The sequence below is a fragment of the Chiloscyllium plagiosum genome, chromosome 27 (assembly GCF_004010195.1).
Source record: "Chiloscyllium plagiosum isolate BGI_BamShark_2017 chromosome 27, ASM401019v2, whole genome shotgun sequence".
In the NCBI taxonomy this organism is placed as follows: Eukaryota; Metazoa; Chordata; class Chondrichthyes; order Orectolobiformes; family Hemiscylliidae; genus Chiloscyllium; species Chiloscyllium plagiosum.
In genome coordinates, this window is record NC_057736.1 from 9,012,779 (window position 1) to 9,031,170 (window position 18,392).

Sequence of the window (18,392 nt, forward strand, 5' to 3'; positions counted from 1 at the left end):
GAAATCCTGTGAATTAACTAAAAAAATTATCAACTCTCCCCTCAGCTATCAAACTTAAGGAGATGTCATGGGGATATATACATTGGTGATGTTTTTTGTCCCAGCCTTTAAAAGGGGAAAGGACGAAGTGGTTGTGATTATGTGGGATAGAAATTGTGATACTAATCATCTCCAATTATAATACTACATAGCTGCCCACACACCAGCTTTGCAAGATATTTGGGTAAATTGAAACCAACGAATGTTCGTTCTCATTTATGTGTTGTTTTCTGGCAATTGGCATCTTGCCAGATTCAATTGTCATCACAGTGGTTTGTGATGATAAGAATTCAAACCAGAAGTGTTTTTTTTCTCTGAAACTATTCGCTGAGTTCCCAGTACATCATTTCGCCCGAAGTGCATGGTTATGTTGGTGAGGGGTTCATAATTCAAGCGACCAGACTGTGTACCATGGCAGACTTTTACCATCCAGATTCACAAATCTCCTCATTACAAGAGTATATTTGTTCTTTGAATCTTTCCACTCTTCCCAGGATTCTGGAGATCCATTCTGGAGTGTACTTCCAAGGTATGTGAAACTGAGAGCCTCAGCCTATTTGCAGTTTTTAAGATCTGTCACAATTGTGTTCAGAATGACATTTCATGAGACCATTAAGAGCTCATTTTCACTAGTGACATTGCTGTTTTTTGATCTGTATTTACTACTCTATTCAGATGCGAAGTGTTAAAGTACAGCTCTGTTTTTCAAAAAGAAAAAGTGCATCAATGTTAGTATGAAAAGACAAAAAGGAGAAGTTACACATTTCTAAAGAAAAAGTAAAAACTGTCAGAAATTTGAGACACAGTCAGGAACTAGTTTCTAAAAAATGTAAGATATATTAATGCTGGACTCTCGAAAATCAGGTTGTGAAATAAAATTACAAAAATAGGATTATTCTACCTGGAAAGTGTGAAGTTAAGAGGTGATTTGATCAGTTTTTAATAAATTAAGGGGGCAGAAAGAGTAGTTAAAGAACAATTGTTTCTTCTATTTGGAGAATCTGGAAGGCAGAGCCTGAAATTCGAACCAAGACTTACACAATGAAAGAAGAAAACACAGCTTCACATGATTGGTAGAAGCTTGCAATTCTTATTCAAATACAAATTGATGCTAAATCTATTGCTAATTTTAAAACAAAGTTTGTTACTTCCTTTTATAAGCCAATATTATTGGTTATATAGAGTTAGATCACAAGTCAGCCATTATCTCAATGAATGGCAGGAACAGACTCATGGGGCAAAATGATCCTCTGCTATTTCAATGAAGTCAGATTCCCCCATTCAACACTTTCAGTGTGCAAATCAACACAGGAAACATCTCATTAGTATTGCTTAGTATTCCTGAGGCCATTTTCTGATCATCTGCAGAATTATTAACAATAAAAGTATATTAAGAAGACATCTTTTTTCTTTTGCTGGGGCACATTAATTATTAGAAACAGTCAGTAGTGTAGCAATCATTAACAGGTGAAATATACGCAGAGTTGGTTCATATTTCAGCACAGTATGATCAACATACCTTACTTATTATTTGATGTATGCTCAATGACACCAAATTCCACGCACCCATTACACTTGTCGCGGAAAGCCAAAGAACCACAGATGCAGGAAATTAATAGTAAAAACCAGAAATTGCTAGAAAACTCAGTAAATCTGGCAGCATCTGTGAATGCAGAGTTAACGTTTCAGGTTGAGGTAATCCTTCTTCAGAACTGGACCTGAAATGTTCTGAAGAGAGGTCACTGGATCTTAAACATTAACTCTTTTCTCTCGCATAGATGCTGCCAGACCTGGGATTTTCCAGCAATTTCTGTTTTTGACACTTGTTGCTGCCCTACATTGGCTCTTGTTCCAGCAACACCCTACATTTAAAATACATATATTTTTATTAAAAATTCCTCCATGGCTTTATCCCTTTCTCCCTATCTCTGTAACTTGTTCCCTGTCTCTAATCCTATTATATCTCTGTGCTCACCTGTTTCTGATTTCTTGCACACTTCCAATTTCCACAACTCCACCATTACCTACCAAGCTGTGGAATTCCCTCCCTCAATCTCTCTTCCTCTCTACTTTGCCCCTTTTAAGACTCCCCTCAAATTTCTTTGACCAAACTTTTGGCCGTGTTCTCCAATGTCTCCTAGTATGACTGGGGGGTCGAATTGTTTGGTAACATTCTTGAGAGTTGTTTTGGGGAATTTTACAATGTTAAAGGCAATTTCCAAATGGACAATATTCTTGTTATGATGGGGAGTTCCCTCCCCATCATAGCTTGAGCACATTCCTTTGCAGTTGTGCCGTGCAACCTGTTTGACTTATCAACATGCACTCCATTCAGCAAATCCAGTCCGTCTTGCACAGATCCAGAAGAAGCTCATTTATTGGCTTTCCACTTCAATCATTATTCTTGTCAGCAATGTGATATGTTGTAAGACATACGGAATATTTACAACTGCATTGCTAAGAGAGAAGAAACCATACTGAACAGTTGAATACCTAAAAACTGCTGCAAATGGCAAGCAGAAGAGGGGTCATTTTAATTCACTAATAAACTTCTTAAAGCATTTGCTGTGGGAAACAAGTATACATAGCTGTTCTATAATTAGGTTCGAGTATCAAGGGAGTACATTGATAGGCAGAATAGATGCGTAGACTATTTTCTAAATAGGGGAAGCCTTTGGAAATCTGAACTGCAAAGGGACTTGGGAGTCCTACTTCAGGATTCTCTTAAAGTTAAAGTTCAGATTCAATTGGCAGTTAGGAAGGCAAATGCAATATTTGCATTCATTTCAAGAGGACTAGAATAAAAGAGCAGAGATGTACTGCTGAGGCTGTTTAAGGCTCTGGTCAGACTGTTTTTGAAATATTGTGAGCAGTTTTGGGTTCCGAATCTAAGGAAGGTTGCGCTGGCTTTGGAGGGTCCCAGAGGAGGTTTACAAGAATGATGCTGGAGATGAACAGCTCATCAATATGAGGAGTGATTGAAGACTTTCTGTCTGTATTCAATGGAGTTTAGAAAGATGAGGGGGAATCTGATTGAAACTTACAGAATACTAAGACACCTGGACAGAGTGAACATTGGGAAGATGTTTTCACTAATAGGAGAGACTAAAACCCAAGGGAATAGTCTCAGGGTGAAGAGGCGACTCTTTAGAACTGAGACGAGGTTGAATTTCTTCAGCCAGAGAGTGCCGAATCTGTGGAGCTCATTTCTGTAGAGGGCTGTGGAGGCCATGTCATTGAGTGTATTTAAAAGGGAGATAGATAGGTTCTTGATTAGTAAGGGGATCAAACACTACAGAGAGAAGGCTAGAGAATGGGGTTGAGAAACATAACAGCAATGATTGAATGGCAGAGCAGACTCGATGGGCCGAATGGTCTAATTCAGCTCCTATAACTCCTGGTCTTATCACCAAATCACATCCAGATTAGAATTTTGAGATGACACAGTGTAAAGCGAATCATGGAGTTTTATTGCATAGAAAGAAATCATTTGGCTCCTCAAGTCTGTTCTGGTTCTTTAAAACAGCTATCCATTTATTTCTATCCCTCTACATTGCAGGCTTCTTCTTTGCAAGAAATCTTACTGAGAAATCATCGAAATAAAGACATTACAAAACAAAATTTAAGAACTGTTACATTTGAAGATTTCACACATATAGCCATAGAAATGTACAGCACGGAAACAGACCTTTCAGTCCAACTTGTCCATGCCGACTTGATATCCTAACCTAATCTAGTCCCATTTGCCAGCACTTGGCCCATATCCGTCCAAAGTCTTCCTATTCATATACCCATCCAGAAGCCTTTTAAATGTTGACATTGTACCAGCCTGCATCACTTCCTCTGGCAGCTCATTCCATAAACGCACCACCTTTTGTGTGAAATGATTCAAAATATGTTAGCTTTCCTTCAATTTTTTGTTTCACATTATTCTTAAGAACATTACTAATTTTGAACAACTAATTTGTGCTCAAATATACAAGAAGTTTCTTATGGTTTAAAGAATTGAATTTATACACTGAGTTAATTGAATTCTAGATATTCAAGCCAAGAACATCTAGATATAAGCCAAGAACAACAAGCCAAAATGTCAATGCTGCCAGATAAGGCTCAAGGAATAAGACCATAAAACCATAAGACATAGGAGCGGAAGTAAGGCCATTCAGCCCATCGAGTCCACTCCGCCATTCAATCATGGCTGAAAGGCATTTCAACTCCACTTACCCGCATTCTCCCCGTAACCCTTAATTCCTTGTGACATCCAAGCCATGTATTATCTTGTAAGTTTCTATTAGATCTCCCCTTAATCTTCTAAACTCTAATGAATACAATCCCAGGATTCTCAGCCGTTCCTCATATGTTAGACCTACCATTCCAGGAATAATGAGATTTTTGGCTAAATTGTTTATTTAATGATTAGTATGAGATTTACGCAAGAGACCAGGTTCACAAGAAGACAACCATCATTTCAAACATCACAAACAGATTAGTCAATGCAAACATCCAATTTATCCTCACAATGTTCAGTCAGGGCGGAAGAAAAGGGTATTTCATACTTGATGAGATTGATTATTCCATTCGATGAGTATCCTGCGTAAAGGCAAGCCATTGACTCATTTTCTGTGGAAGCTTCACCCCAAGTTATTTTTCTTGGCAGTTTTTGTCCATTGTAGTTTGCCATTGTCTTCCACCATCTAGTGATAAACGTAAGGCTACCATAGCTGGATCAGCAATTTTGCTTTATCCATTCATAGAATATGGCATTTGCTGACCGAGCCAGCATTTATGGCCTGTTCCTAGTAGTCTTTGAGAAGGTCGGGGTGAGCTGCCTCATGAACTGTTGCAATCTATTTTGTACAGGTAGATGCTGTTAGGGAACGAATCCCAGGATTTTGAACCAGTGACACTGGTGAAATAGTGATATATTTCTGAGGTAGGACTGAATGGCTTGGAGGGGTCTTGCAGGTATTGGTGTTCCCATGCATGCATTCTCTTGAGGAAGATAGAGGGTTTTATCACTTTTGCAGCCGACCAAGGAAGTGCATGTTGTTGTGCAGGTTAGTGGTAGGGCAGAAGCTTGGGAAAACAGTCGAAACCAGTAAAGGGTAATTTCTAACAAAAAAATTTTAAAATGAGGGAAAAATTAAAGTATGAGAGTGACTGCAGTTATAATTATACATAATGATAATGTACAAGCAAATTGGATTGTATTCGATATGCATACCATTCACCACAAATAAGTAGCGGCTGCAATGTGTCCCATCAACAGGATGCAGCTACACTGAAGCAACAGCTAAAGTGTATTAATCATTCTCTCCCAGCACTACAGCACCTCTCAATCTCATGACCTTTGTCACCTACAAAGACAAGCGCTGCAGACACATTGAAGCACCAGCCCTTGCAAGTTCCGCTCCAAACAACAGTCCATCCTGACTTGGAATTACAGTGTATTCATGATGATGATGAGGATTATATTGTTATTATCTGCCTTGGAATTATGATTAGATTACATTACTTACAGTGTGGAAACAGACCCTTCGGCCCAACAAGTCCACACCGACCCACCGAAGCGCAACCCACCTAGACCCATTTCCCTACATTTACCCCTTCACCTAATACTACACGCAATTTAGCATGGCCAATTCACCTAACCTGCACATTTTTGGATTGTGGGAGGAAACCAGAGCACCAAGAGGAAACCCACGCAGACACGGGGAGAATGTGCAAACTCCACACAGAGAGTCGCCTGAGATGGGAATTGAACCCAGGTCTCTGGCGCTGTGAGGCAGCAGTGCTAACCACTGTGCCACCATGCCGCCCAAATGTTGAATTATGTTGTATTAAATCAAATATCACTGCTTCACTGCTGCTCTGTCAAAATCCTGGAACTCCCTTCCTAACAACATTGGAGGTGTTTCCACACTGCTTGGATTACAGATTGAAGAAAATGGCTCACAGCCACATTCTAAAGGACAATTAGGTATTGGCAATAAATGTCGGCAAAACTTACTTCCAATAACTGAATCAACAGGTAAATTTAAAAAGCGCTGTTGTTAGAATGCCATCAACACTAAAATCACATGCCACATTTACTTGGAAATATTTTGCTTTTTTTTAATATCATCACAGCTGGATCAATATACTAAAATTCCCTACCTGGCAACATTGGCTTAGCACTATGTGTGTAAGGATTGGAGCAAATCAAGGAAAAACCCTATCATCAGTTTATCAGGGCAATTAAACATCAGCAATTCTGTTTTGAAACTCTGCAAAATGATATTCCCGACAAATGATGTTCTGAAGGACCGTCAGTGTTGTTCCAGATGCAAATATAATGACCATTAATTATCTCAGCGTTTCTCTTGCTTCACCATCACAGTTCTCTGGAAGTGCAGGGGAAAGTCAATTTAATGCTGTACTTCTAACAAAGTTATAGAACAGGAATGGTAACTTTAGCTGCTTTTCCACATTTACTTCCTGAGTTGTTAACTGTCATTTAGCTAGACAGAGAAAATATCAGCTTGCAGCTGTCCACTCATTAGACATGAGCATCACCGACTGGGCCAGATTATTGACCATCCTTAGGTGCTCTTAACAAGGTGGGGTGAGCTCCCTGCTTGAACCATTGCAGGTCACATGTAGATAGACCTACAATGTCCTTAGAAAGGGAATTCCAGGATTTTGACCCAGAGACAGTGAAGGAATGGCGATTTATTTTCAAGTCACTACATCCATATTCACCTCTGGTGGAAACCTTCTTCCTCCTCTTCTTTAAATCCTAGGAGAGCAACACACATGGCATTAGAAAGACAGAAAGAGAGCAAGACTTCAACATTTAACATGAAAAAATCCTCTTCTTCAGGCAATCAACTCTGCCTACATAGCCTTATTCATTTGATCAGATTACTAACTATTAAGATGACCTAATGTTTCACATTGTTGGTTGGTTACCATGACAGCAGACAGTTTTTATTATAAAATCAGTCCTTTGTTACTATGGTATCAGGAACACTACCCAATCATTGAAAAATGAATTATTCGTGAAAGTGTGCAATCTGAAATTGAAAACAGTTAACTGTGATTAATTAACTTGCATTAAATATATAGGATATTGTTTGAGGTTATAGAAGAAACATAATTTCAGGCCTTAAAATAAAATCTCCGTAATGAAATTCCTTAGTTTCACACAAATCTCAAAAGACTAAGAATATTTGCAGTTTGCTCATTAATGGAAGCATGGCTTTGCAGAGTTAAACATTGATTCGAAAGAGTGAATCAAAAATAACTTGAGATTTGATGATTTAGAAAACCCTGAATTTTTTTCATTATTTTGGTCAAGGATAGATTTGAACTTTGGTGAAATTGTTTGCAGTGCCACCGCCTACATCCTTCCAGGATTTTTTGCCATTGTGTGTGGGTCTTCAGCATTACTGCTCTTCTGAAGGTTTCCTTTTTATCGTTATAGTATTGGACACTAGAAGCTATTCAAAGTTCTTTGCAGCCTTGTAAGGGTGGGATGTATGACAGCCATATTCATTAATGTGGTGAATAAATTCAGTTTGTCTTGTTTGGTGTGTGAAGGAAAACAATAACCAAAATTCACAAAGCACAATCTCCTTCAGCTATCAGGGTATCACATCACTCCGCCCTTGAGCCCCGCCCCTCCAACCGCCACCAGGACAGAACCCCACTGGTCCTCACCTACCACCCCACCAATCTCCATGTACAGCGCATCACCCGCCGTCACTTCCGCCACCTCCAAACAGACCCCAGCACCAACGATATATTTCCCTCCCCTCCCCTATCAGCTGTCCGTAGAGACCACTCCCTCCGCGACCCCCTTGTCAGATCCACACCCCCCACCGACCCAACCACCACTCCCGGCACCTTCCCTTGCAACCGCAGGAGGTGCAACACTTGCGCCCACACCTGAATCCCTCCAGCCCGGCACTGCCTTCCTGACCTGTAGTCTTCTTCTTGACCTCTCCGCCTCCATCCTACTCCGACCTATCACCCACACGTTGACCTCTTTCCACCTATCACATTTAGCAGTCTTCTTCTTGACCTGCAGTCTTCTTCTTGACCTCTCTGCCTCCATCCTACTCCGACCTATCACCCACACGTTGACCTCTTTCCACCTATCACATTTAGCAGTCTTCTTCTTGACCTGCAGTCTTCTTCTTGACCTCTCTGCCTCCATCCTACTCCGACCTATCACCCACACGTTGACCTCTTTCCACCTATCACATTTCCCACGCCCCTCCTCCAAGTCCCTCCTCCCTACCTTTTATCTTCTCCTGCTGAACACTCTCTGCTCATTCCTGAAGAAGGGCATGTGCCCGAAACGTCGAATCTCCTGTTCCCTGGATGCTGCCTGACCTGTTCCAGCAATAAAGTTTCAACTATAAATTTGCTATACAATCTTATTCTCCACCATCACCTGATGAAAGAGCAGCATTCCGAAAGCTAGTGCGTCCAAATAAACCTGTTGGACTATAACCTGGTGTTCTGCGATTTTTAACTTTGTACACCCCAGTCCCAACACTGCCATCTCCAAATCATAACTTCAGGCATGATATTCAATTAGGACCTCATCCACCTCCACTCTGTCAATGCCAGGTAAAAAAGAACTGTCATTTATCCCATTGTCAATTTGGAAATACAATGTGGACAAATTCCCTACCACATCTGCCTAATACAATAATGATTACAATTCAAAAATAATTAATTAGGTAGGGAGCATTTTGTGACATCATGAAAGTTGGCAAGTTCGTCATGTCCATACAACTCTGAGGTTAATCTGTGAATAGATGATGATTTAAAAAAATAGCTTCTGTCATTGCCTGTTGATAAAAGATATTTTTAATATTTCTTTCAATTCTAGGCTACAATGCAGTATTTAATGAAACTATATATTATCCAAATTGATTTTGTTATTTCTCTGAGGCCAGTTTAATCATGTCACAGCTTTATTAATTTATTAGAAAGGGCCTTATGGAGATTTTGACTTGGGTTGTTGCTTGTTTAAAGCAATCAGCCACATGGGCATGAAGGGTAGAGTGACCTGTTTCTATTTTGTACATAATTGCAGTTCAGTGGCTGTCAAAGAAGCTTTTCATATCCCAGATCAACTCAGGTTAAAGCAAAAGAGCAAATTTCCCAACAAATGAGGTGAAACAGTGATCAGAGATTCCTCAAAAGTAATTTTATCACTGGCTATAGAGTTACTGAACAAACAGTGGACATTTTGCTGAGCAATGTGCATCTTCATCAGCTAATTATTTCCCCTTTTTCTCATGATGACTGTCACCTCCAATATTGCTCACAATGTAAGCAGCTGCTTCCACATAACAAGCATGATGCCCGGGTGCTTGTTCCCTGTTGCTTGAAGCATCCTCTCTATTGCCTGAGCTCAACACAGATTAGGAACTTAACCAGGAAACTTTCAAGGTGCAGCAACCCCCATCCCCACGCCTCCAGTGATAAAGCTTTACCTGAATCATGAAGGGATTTGATCCTCTGAGATAAGGTTCAAAATTAGAACCTTTGTTCTATATTAATGTGAGTTTGTCTCCAGAAATTGATGCAGAAATGTTTATATTTGTTTTTATTTGGTGCAAAAATGTTTATATTATCTCCTATAATATAAAAAGACTGGGTGAAAATATTACAGTATTTAAGTATTCAACAGATATTTATTACAACTATTTTGTACAAATATTACATTCTTCAGTCACATAACTGTCTTGGCCAATATTAAGCTATTATTTCATGGGGAGGTGGTGACATAGTGTTTATATCAGTGGATTATTATCCAGAGGCACAGGTCAATGTTCAAGGGACATGGGTTGGAACTCACCATAGCAGATGGTAAAATTTGACTTCAATAAAATGGGGAAAATCTGATGTTAAAAAGTTGGCCTAACTGTGACCATGGAAACTCTATTGATTGTTGTAAAAGAATTTGTTTCGCAAATGCCCTTTACAAGAGGAAATCAGCCATCTGCCATCCTTACCTGATCTGGCCGATGCTATTACTCAATGTACTGTAACTGGGCACTTTAGGTAATCAGGCTGAATCAGCATGGTTTTGTTAAAGGAAAATCATGTTTAACTTTTTTTTCAGAGCTCTTTGAAGTAGTAACATGTGCCGTGGATAAAGGGGAATCAGAGGATGCATTGTACTTAGATTTCCAGAAGTCAATTGATAAAATGTTATGTCAATGTTATTGTGGCAGTTAAAGCTCATGATGTAGGGACTAACATATTGGCATGGATAGAAGATTGGCTGTCTAATGAGAAGCAAAAAGTAGGAATCAGTTAGCCTTTTTTTATGTTGGCATAGTGTCATGAGTGCTGTGGCATAGGGGCTGCAACTGGGGCTTTAACTCTTTATAGTTTATATAAATGATTTAAATGAAGGAACCAAAGGTACAGTAGTCAAATTTGCTGATGACCCAAAAATAGGTAGGAAAATGTGTTGCGGAGAGGATATAAGGAACCTACAAAAGGGTACAGAAAGATTAAGTGAGTGGGTGAAGTATAATGTGCAAAAGCGTGGATTGTCCACTTTGGCAGAAAGAATAAAAAAGAAGCATGTTATCTAAATAGTGTGTGGTTGTAGAATGCTGAGATACAGAGATATGATTGGCCTAGTGCATGAACTGCAAAAGGTTAATATGCACTTACATTAAGTAATCAAGAAAGCTAATGGAATGCTACGTTTTATTGCAAGGGGAAATGATTGCAAATATAAGGATTTTCAGTTTATACAGGGCACTGATGAGACTGCATTTGGAGTACTGAACACTTGTCACCGTACTTACAGAATGGTCTTAATACATTGGAAACAGTTCAGAGAAGGTTTAGTAAACTAATATATGGAAGGACCAGATTGCCTTATGGGAATAATCTGGGAAATTACAGGTCAGTGAGCCTTATGTCACTGGTAGGGAAATTATTGGGGAATGTTCTTAGGGATAGCACTTACTCACATTTAGAAAGATGTGGACTTATTAGTGATAGGCAGCATAGCTTTGTCTGTCTCACAAACTGGATTGAGTTTTTTGAAGGAACAAAAATGATTGATAAGGGGAGGGCCTTATTCGATGTTGCCAATATGAACTTTAGCAAGGCCTATGACAAGGTTTATGATGATAGGCTGATAGAAAAGGTGGAACCTGTTGTGAGCTAGTAATAACCATTGAGAAGTGGTTTTGAAAATAGAAGGCAAAGTAGCAGTGGAAGGGTGAGTTTCGGCCTGGAGATCTGTGACCAGTGGTATTCCACCCAGATCACTTCTGGGACCTTTGTTGTTTTAATATATATCATGGTGACCTGATTAGTAAGTTTGCAGTTGGCACAAGGATTGTGGGAGCTGCAGATAGCAAGGAGCATTGCTCCCCAGAGGATACAGCAGGATATAGGTAGGCTGGAGACTAGAGTGGAGAAATGGCAGATAGAGTTTAATCCAGACAATGTGAGGTGATGCATTTCGGAAGGTCTAATGTAGGAGGGAAGCACACAGAAAATGGGAGAACCTTTAGAAGCAATATTATACAGAAGGATCTAGGCATGCAGGTCCACAGATCCCTGAAAGTAGCAATATAAATGGATTAGGTGTTCAAGAAGGCATATATCACACTTGCCTTCATTGGTGAGGGAATAGAGTATAAAGATTGGCAGGTCATGGTGCAACTGTATAGGACTTTAGTTAGGCCACATTTGTAATGTTATGTACAGTTCTGGCCGCCACACTACCAGAAGGATGTGGAGGCTTCGGAGAGGGTATAGAAATGTTTTACCATTCTGGTTTGGAAGGTGTCAGCTATGAGGAGAGATTGGACAAACATGGTTTGTTTTTACATGACTATCAAAAGATAAAGGGTGACCTGACAGATGTTTACATTAGGGAGATAAACTGAAGGAAGATAGAGTTAAGGTATATAGGTGACCTCCAGGAAAGGTAGGAGAGGGAGACAGGTAGTGCAGGAGTATCCTGTGGCTATACCCATCTCAAACAAGTATGCTGTTCTGGAAAGTGCAGTGGGTGATGGACTCCAGGGAAATGTAGCACTGACAGCCAGGTTTCTGATACCGAGGCTGGCTGTAATGTAATGAGGGATACGTCAGATTCCAAGCGATTGATTGTGACAGGGAACTCTCCAGTCAGAGGCACAGACATTTCTGCAAGACATCAGAATGATGTGCTGCCTCCCAGATGCCAGGATTAAGGATATCTTGGAGAGAATGCAGAATATTCTCAAAGAGGAGAGGGACCAGCTGGAGGTTGTTGTACACATTGGAACTAATGACATTGGAAGAGATGAGGACGTGATTCAACAAGGTTCCCCATGGGAGACTGGTTAGCAAGGTTAGATCTCATGGAATACAGGGAGAACTAGCCATTTGGATACAGAACTGGCTGGAAGGTAGAAGACAGAGGATGGCGGTGGAGGTTTGCTTTTCAGACTGGAGGCCTGTGACTAGCGGTGTGCCATAAGGATTGTTGCTGAGTTCATTGATTTTAGTCTTATATACAGAGGAACCTCGATTATCCAAACAAAATGGGCAGGCACTATTTCATTCAGATAATTGATTATTCGGTTAATTAATTGAATGCCTTTCCTCTGGGGCTTGGAGTTTTCTGTTAAGTTTGCTCCCCATTCAGGAGATGAGGCAGCAGCACACCATACGTGAGCCCCCACCCCCTGCCCATCTCCCAACCCCATAAACCACCATCCTTACCCCCTAACTCATCCAACACCGCAGCCCTTACTCCCCAACCCGTCCAACACCGCACGCCTTACCTTCCACCGTCCAACACCACCTCCTGTCTGCCCCCTCACCGCGTCAGTTGGACTGGACACCAATAACAAGACTGCTGCTGCTGCTGCTTTTTACACACACACACACACATCTTTTTACTGCAACATTTTGACAGGTTCCGCCTTTGCCCTGCACAGGACAATGTTGGAGAGATTATCTGGGGGATGGGGGTTTCAGGTGCATGCCTGTGTTGAATCCCAGGGAAAGTGTGGGGAGTAGAGAGAGAGGGTGGGATGTCAGTCATTTGAAGACAGTGCCTGGGCTCCTATTGGTGTCTAGGACTGTTCTTGGCAGCATTTCAGTAAGCCGGGTTTACTTCTAATTAGTGTAAACAAAAGACGCGGTCAGTGTTGGAAACATATCTTTGATGTAATGTTTCTACCGGCACCTCGAGATCTCCTTCGATAATCTGAAATTTGGATAACTGATATTCAGATAATCACGGTTCCTCTATAAATGATTTAAATGTGAATATAGGAAGTATGGCTAGCAGAGGTGCAGTGGACAGCGAAGAAGGTTACCTGAGAGAACAATGGGATCTTGATCAGATGGGCCAATGGGCTGAGGAATGGCAGATGGAGTTTAATTTAGATAAATGTGAGGTGCTGCATTTTGGAAAGGAAATCAGAACAGGACTTGTACACTTAATCGTAAGGTTCTGGGGAGAGTTGCTGAACAAACAGGCTTTGTACTACAGGGTCATAGTTCCTTCAAATTGGAGTCACAGGTAGATCGGACAGTGAAGAAGGCATTTGGTATGGTTTCTTGCATTGGTCAGAGCATTGAATATAGGAGTTGGGAAGCCATGTGCAGCTATACAGGATTGGTTAGGCCAGCTTTGGAATATGGGGAGAAATATGCCCGAAACGTCGATTCTCCTGTTCCCTGGATGCTGCCTGACCTGCTGCGCTTTTCCAGCAACACATTTTCAGCTTTGGAATATTGCATGCAATTCTGGTCTCTCTGCTGTAAGAAGGATGTTGTGAAACTTGAAAGGGTTCATAAAAGATTTATGAGGATGTTGCCAGGTTGAATGGTTTGAGCTATAGGTAGAGGCTGAATAGGCTAGGGCTATTTTCCCTGGAGCATCTCAGGCTGAGAGTTGACATTAGACAGGTTTATAAAATCATGCAGGGCATGGATTGGGTAAACAGACAACATCTTTTCCCCAGAGTGGGATAGTCCAAAACTAGAGGGCATAGGTTAAAGGTGAGAGGGGAAAGATATAAAAGAAATCTAAGGAGCAACTTCTTCATGCAAAGGGTGGTGCATGTATGGAATGAGCTGCCAGAGGAAGTGGTGGAGGCTGGTATGATTGTAACATTTAAAAGACATCTGGATGAGTATATGAATACAAATGGTTTAGAGGGATATGGGCCAAATGCTGGCAAATGGGACGAGATTTATATAGGTTATCTAGTCGGAATGGACGAGTTGGACTGAAGGCCTGTTTCTATGCTGAATATCTCTCTGACTCTATAACTAAACAATATTGGATAAAAAGATTACAGTCAAGGCCCACTTTGACTTGAAGATTTTGATCTAATGAACAGGAAATGTCAACCACAAGTTCCCCTTTCCATGAAACGGAATGAATCAGCATCTGTCAGTTCCTGTGTAAATGATAATGATTGAATACATTATTAGCCAGTCCAGAAATTGGTCAAATATCGACATCCAAATTTAATGTTTTAATGGGCTTTCACTTAGAAAGTTTTCAGCTCATGAAATGGCACTACATGCTTTACAATGCAATATTCACTCCTTAACTCAAAAATTCAAATTTAATGCAATGCTTCTCATTCTAATTTGCTCAAAGGATCCATTTTCAAATTTAAAATCACTCTGTTTAAAATGTTAAATGAATGATTTTGCATCAAATGAATCTTTTTCCTAAAAACTGTTTGAGGTCACTTGTATCTGAATCTTTAAGATTCTATCTAATCCACCGAATTATTCTACCTAATGCACAATCAATTCTCCCTTTAATTTCTGAAGGAAATATGTAATGTTAAACCTTTTGTTTAATTTCTTCCCTCTGGCTCCCACTTGTTCATTAAAGAAATTTTTAAAAAACTCTCATCCATACCAGAAGGATGGCCAAAACCACAAATATGTACATTTTAGCAACTCATTCACGAAAAGACTGCTCAGATGGGTGAACATCTGACAAAATTAACCAAAACCCATAATTGCGCAGACATATTTTGCAGAATTTAAACACTCTTTCATATCAGTAAATGTATCCAGTGAGAATGGAGAAGTGTGTTGTTCACATAACTTCATGTTCTGTGTTTTGTGGTGCATTTGGCAGACTTACAAGCGATGTTGAGAAACAATTTTGGTAAAAGATCCTTTGAGAGAATAAAACAAAATTTTAAAAATACACGGAGACAGGAAAGGCTCAAATTTGTTAAGCACTGTTCTAATGCAATGCTTCTCATTCTAATTTGTTCAAAGGATCCATTTTCAAATGAATCAGTAATCACTAGCTCTCCCACCCTAAATTAAATGTGGCCAGTGAATGGTGTGATACTGCTTAGTCGAATCAATCACAGCAGTTTTTGATTGCAAAATTACACTTTTTCCATTTAAAAAAACTTTATGTACATATAAAAGGTACTAAAACTACTAATAAAAAAAATAAATGCATTAGAATTTGACATTCTTCAGGCCTTCCCATCAATTGCAATCAAAAGCACTTTCTACTCATGTAGGACAATATTAATATTCATTTTGAGGCAATGAAAGGATCTGATAACTGAACAGACCCACATTTTGCTTTGGCAGCAAGCACTTAGTCTGTGGTCTTTCCCCACTACATCTTGCGGCAACAGTTCCAAGCTTTAGTGCTTTCCTCAGCACATAGTCCAGGAACTTCTAATGTGTCAGTCAGCATCACTTGGCCAAGATAACCACTTTGCAACACGTTTCAGGCAGACAAAAGAAAATATTTCACTGAGCTGATGATCCTCTAGGAGCAGTGAAAGTTTGTCTCTGAGTCAATCTAGAAATAAAGCCCCATTGATAAATTCCATGGATTTGAAGTGTTTTTAACTGTTACACTGTCATGTCTTACTGGTTTTCCTTTTTTCATTGTGTGTACTTTATCTCTCACAGGTTCAGTCTATGAAATATCAGGAAATGAATGTTCCTTGTCAACAGGGGATCTCATTAAAATAATACAGGTCGAGCTCCAGAAGATTGTCTGTGAAAACATGGATAATGATTGCAAATTTGATCTATCATTAGACTATTCAGGTACTATGACTTTTGTTAAAAAAAATCTCATAATATTGTCACTATCACTATTCAATAATTATGATTGATGCTTATTAATTTTCGATATTAATGTGTTATCATTTGTACAAACTTTAGACTGGAATGTCTTAGGGTTGAGTTTTAGAAATTTTGTGAATAATTATTTATTTCTTTGTCAGCTTTAGAGAATGACAAGAGAAAGATAGAAATATTCTGAGTCATGTTTCAGAACACCCTGTCACTAGGCCATCATTCAACAACTCAAATCTTAATAGATCATTTTTCAGACTGCAGGTTATTGGAACACAGAATGCTTTAACAACAATTGCTAATGAGGCAGAGTTAAACACATTTAAATGGAATTGGATCAAGAGTTGAAGACCACAACTATAGAGGGATGCATGGAAACAGGACTGACAGACACAAACCTCTTCTGTGGTGATAATCTGTTATGATTCTTTGATTCACCTGTGTAGCATTCTGAACATCCACTATCCTTTAGCCCCTCCAAATGCAGAAAATGTATCATCACTTTCAGATAATGCAAATCATGGATGCTGCAATGTTACTTCCATTAGGAACTAGATTCAAAACACAACCTCAATTATATTTATAATTCTTCTAAGTTAAAAGAAATTACACAAAGTTCATCTTAACAACAAAGTGGAGAAGGCTGTGGTATATCCTGCAGAGGTCATATAGCTCTAGCTCATCCCCAGGCTGGTCAAGCTTCAGCCTCCATTGCTGTTATGAATGGCATGATTACTAACAGTGAACACAGAGTTTAACGATCAGCAAACACCAACCAAAAAGTTTCTATTCCAGGTGTTGTCTTTTTCTTAGAGAAAAATGGAAAGACCCCCATGTTCAAGTGCCAATCCAAATCACACCCCATGCTGGCTGGGAATATGCTGTCCTTCCTTCAGTGCTGCATGGATGATCCCTGCACACTGTGGGAATACCTTTAATGCTGCATTTCAAGGTGATGTAGGTGACAAGTGGCTCTTATGGTATATAAACTCCAGTACAGACTTCTCAATGGGATCTGGGGATGGCGAATAAATGCTGACCTTGCCAGCAATGCCCACATCCTGTGAATGAGAATAAAAAGGTAATTTGCATCTTCAGCAAAGCATGTAGGAATGTATGGAGTACTTCTTCGAAGCATTAAAGGGAAAAAAATGATGTTGTGGCAATAAAGGGATATAGGAAAAGTGGTCAAAGAGCTGAATTTTAAGGAGCCTCTTAAAGAAATAGAGAAGTGGAGAGGTTGAGAATGTTAGAAAGGAAATTACAGAGCATCGGGTTGAGACCACTGAACGCTTGGCCCAGGATGAAAGAACTTAAGGACAAACCAAACATCAGAGTTGGAGGAAGTCAAGTCGTTCGAATGTTGTAGGGCTTGAGAAAGTTGCTGAGATATTTTCAGTATCTTATTAATATTGCTGCCTGGCCTGCTGTGTATTCCCAAAATGTATTTATTTTTATCACAGCTGCAATTTCTCCCTCTCCTCCAAATCCAAACCTTCTTACCACTATTTATAATTCATATTTTTATTGCATGGTTTTAAAACTTTTATTTCTTATTTTCAGGCGACCTTCACATATCACATGTTCCTTACTGTCTTCTTGTTTCCCTGTACCAATGTCTCTTTGTAACCATTGTACTAGAAGATTTACCACTTCATCTTGAATTTTCAAAGTGTTGCTTTTATTTGCTTTTACTGTGCTTCATAATAACCTCAAAATTTCAGTTTTACTCTTGTTCTTCTTTTCAAAAATGGCATGACAGTAAGATATCCTCGAGCAATGTGATTTTTTATTGCTTGCCTTACATGTTCCTTTCTCTGGCCATGTCCTGTTTTAGTTCCACCTTTGCATTTGGAGTTCACAACAGACTGTGCTGCCCTTTGATTTTTTTGTATCAGCCAGTTCTGTTTGTCAGAACTTCCACTTAATAATTATAAAATTAATTAGCTTTTACAGCGCATGAACAGGCCATTCAGCCCAATCAGTCTGTACTAGAGTTTATATACCATAAGAGCCACTTGTCACCTACATTCCTCTTAGCCAATCATCATACTATCCTATTCCTTTTTCCCATAAGTACTTATTTAGTTTCTGCCTAAATAAATACATTCTATTTTCCTCAAACCACTCTCAGTTCTTTTTTTTCATAGATATTTTTATTAGAAATTTAACATTTTTACAAGTTTACAAAAATAAACAAAACTCTCAGATATAAACATTGATATACAATTAGC

General features: G+C 39.5%; 1 protein-coding gene across 2 annotated transcripts in view; it reads left to right on the plus strand.

The window, feature by feature from the left end:
- The first annotated feature begins 369 nt into the window (after window positions 1–369).
- Window positions 370–18,392, plus strand: part of LOC122563520 (protein THEMIS-like) — a 145,534-nt gene continuing 127,511 nt past the window's right edge. For both annotated transcript variants that reach the window (XM_043717348.1, XM_043717349.1), the window contains exons 1-2: window positions 370–568; window positions 15,988–16,128. In XM_043717348.1, the coding sequence (XP_043573283.1) occupies window positions 451–568; window positions 15,988–16,128 (259 nt within the window). In that variant the 5' untranslated portion in view covers window positions 370–450. The remainder of the gene's footprint in view (window positions 569–15,987; window positions 16,129–18,392) is intronic.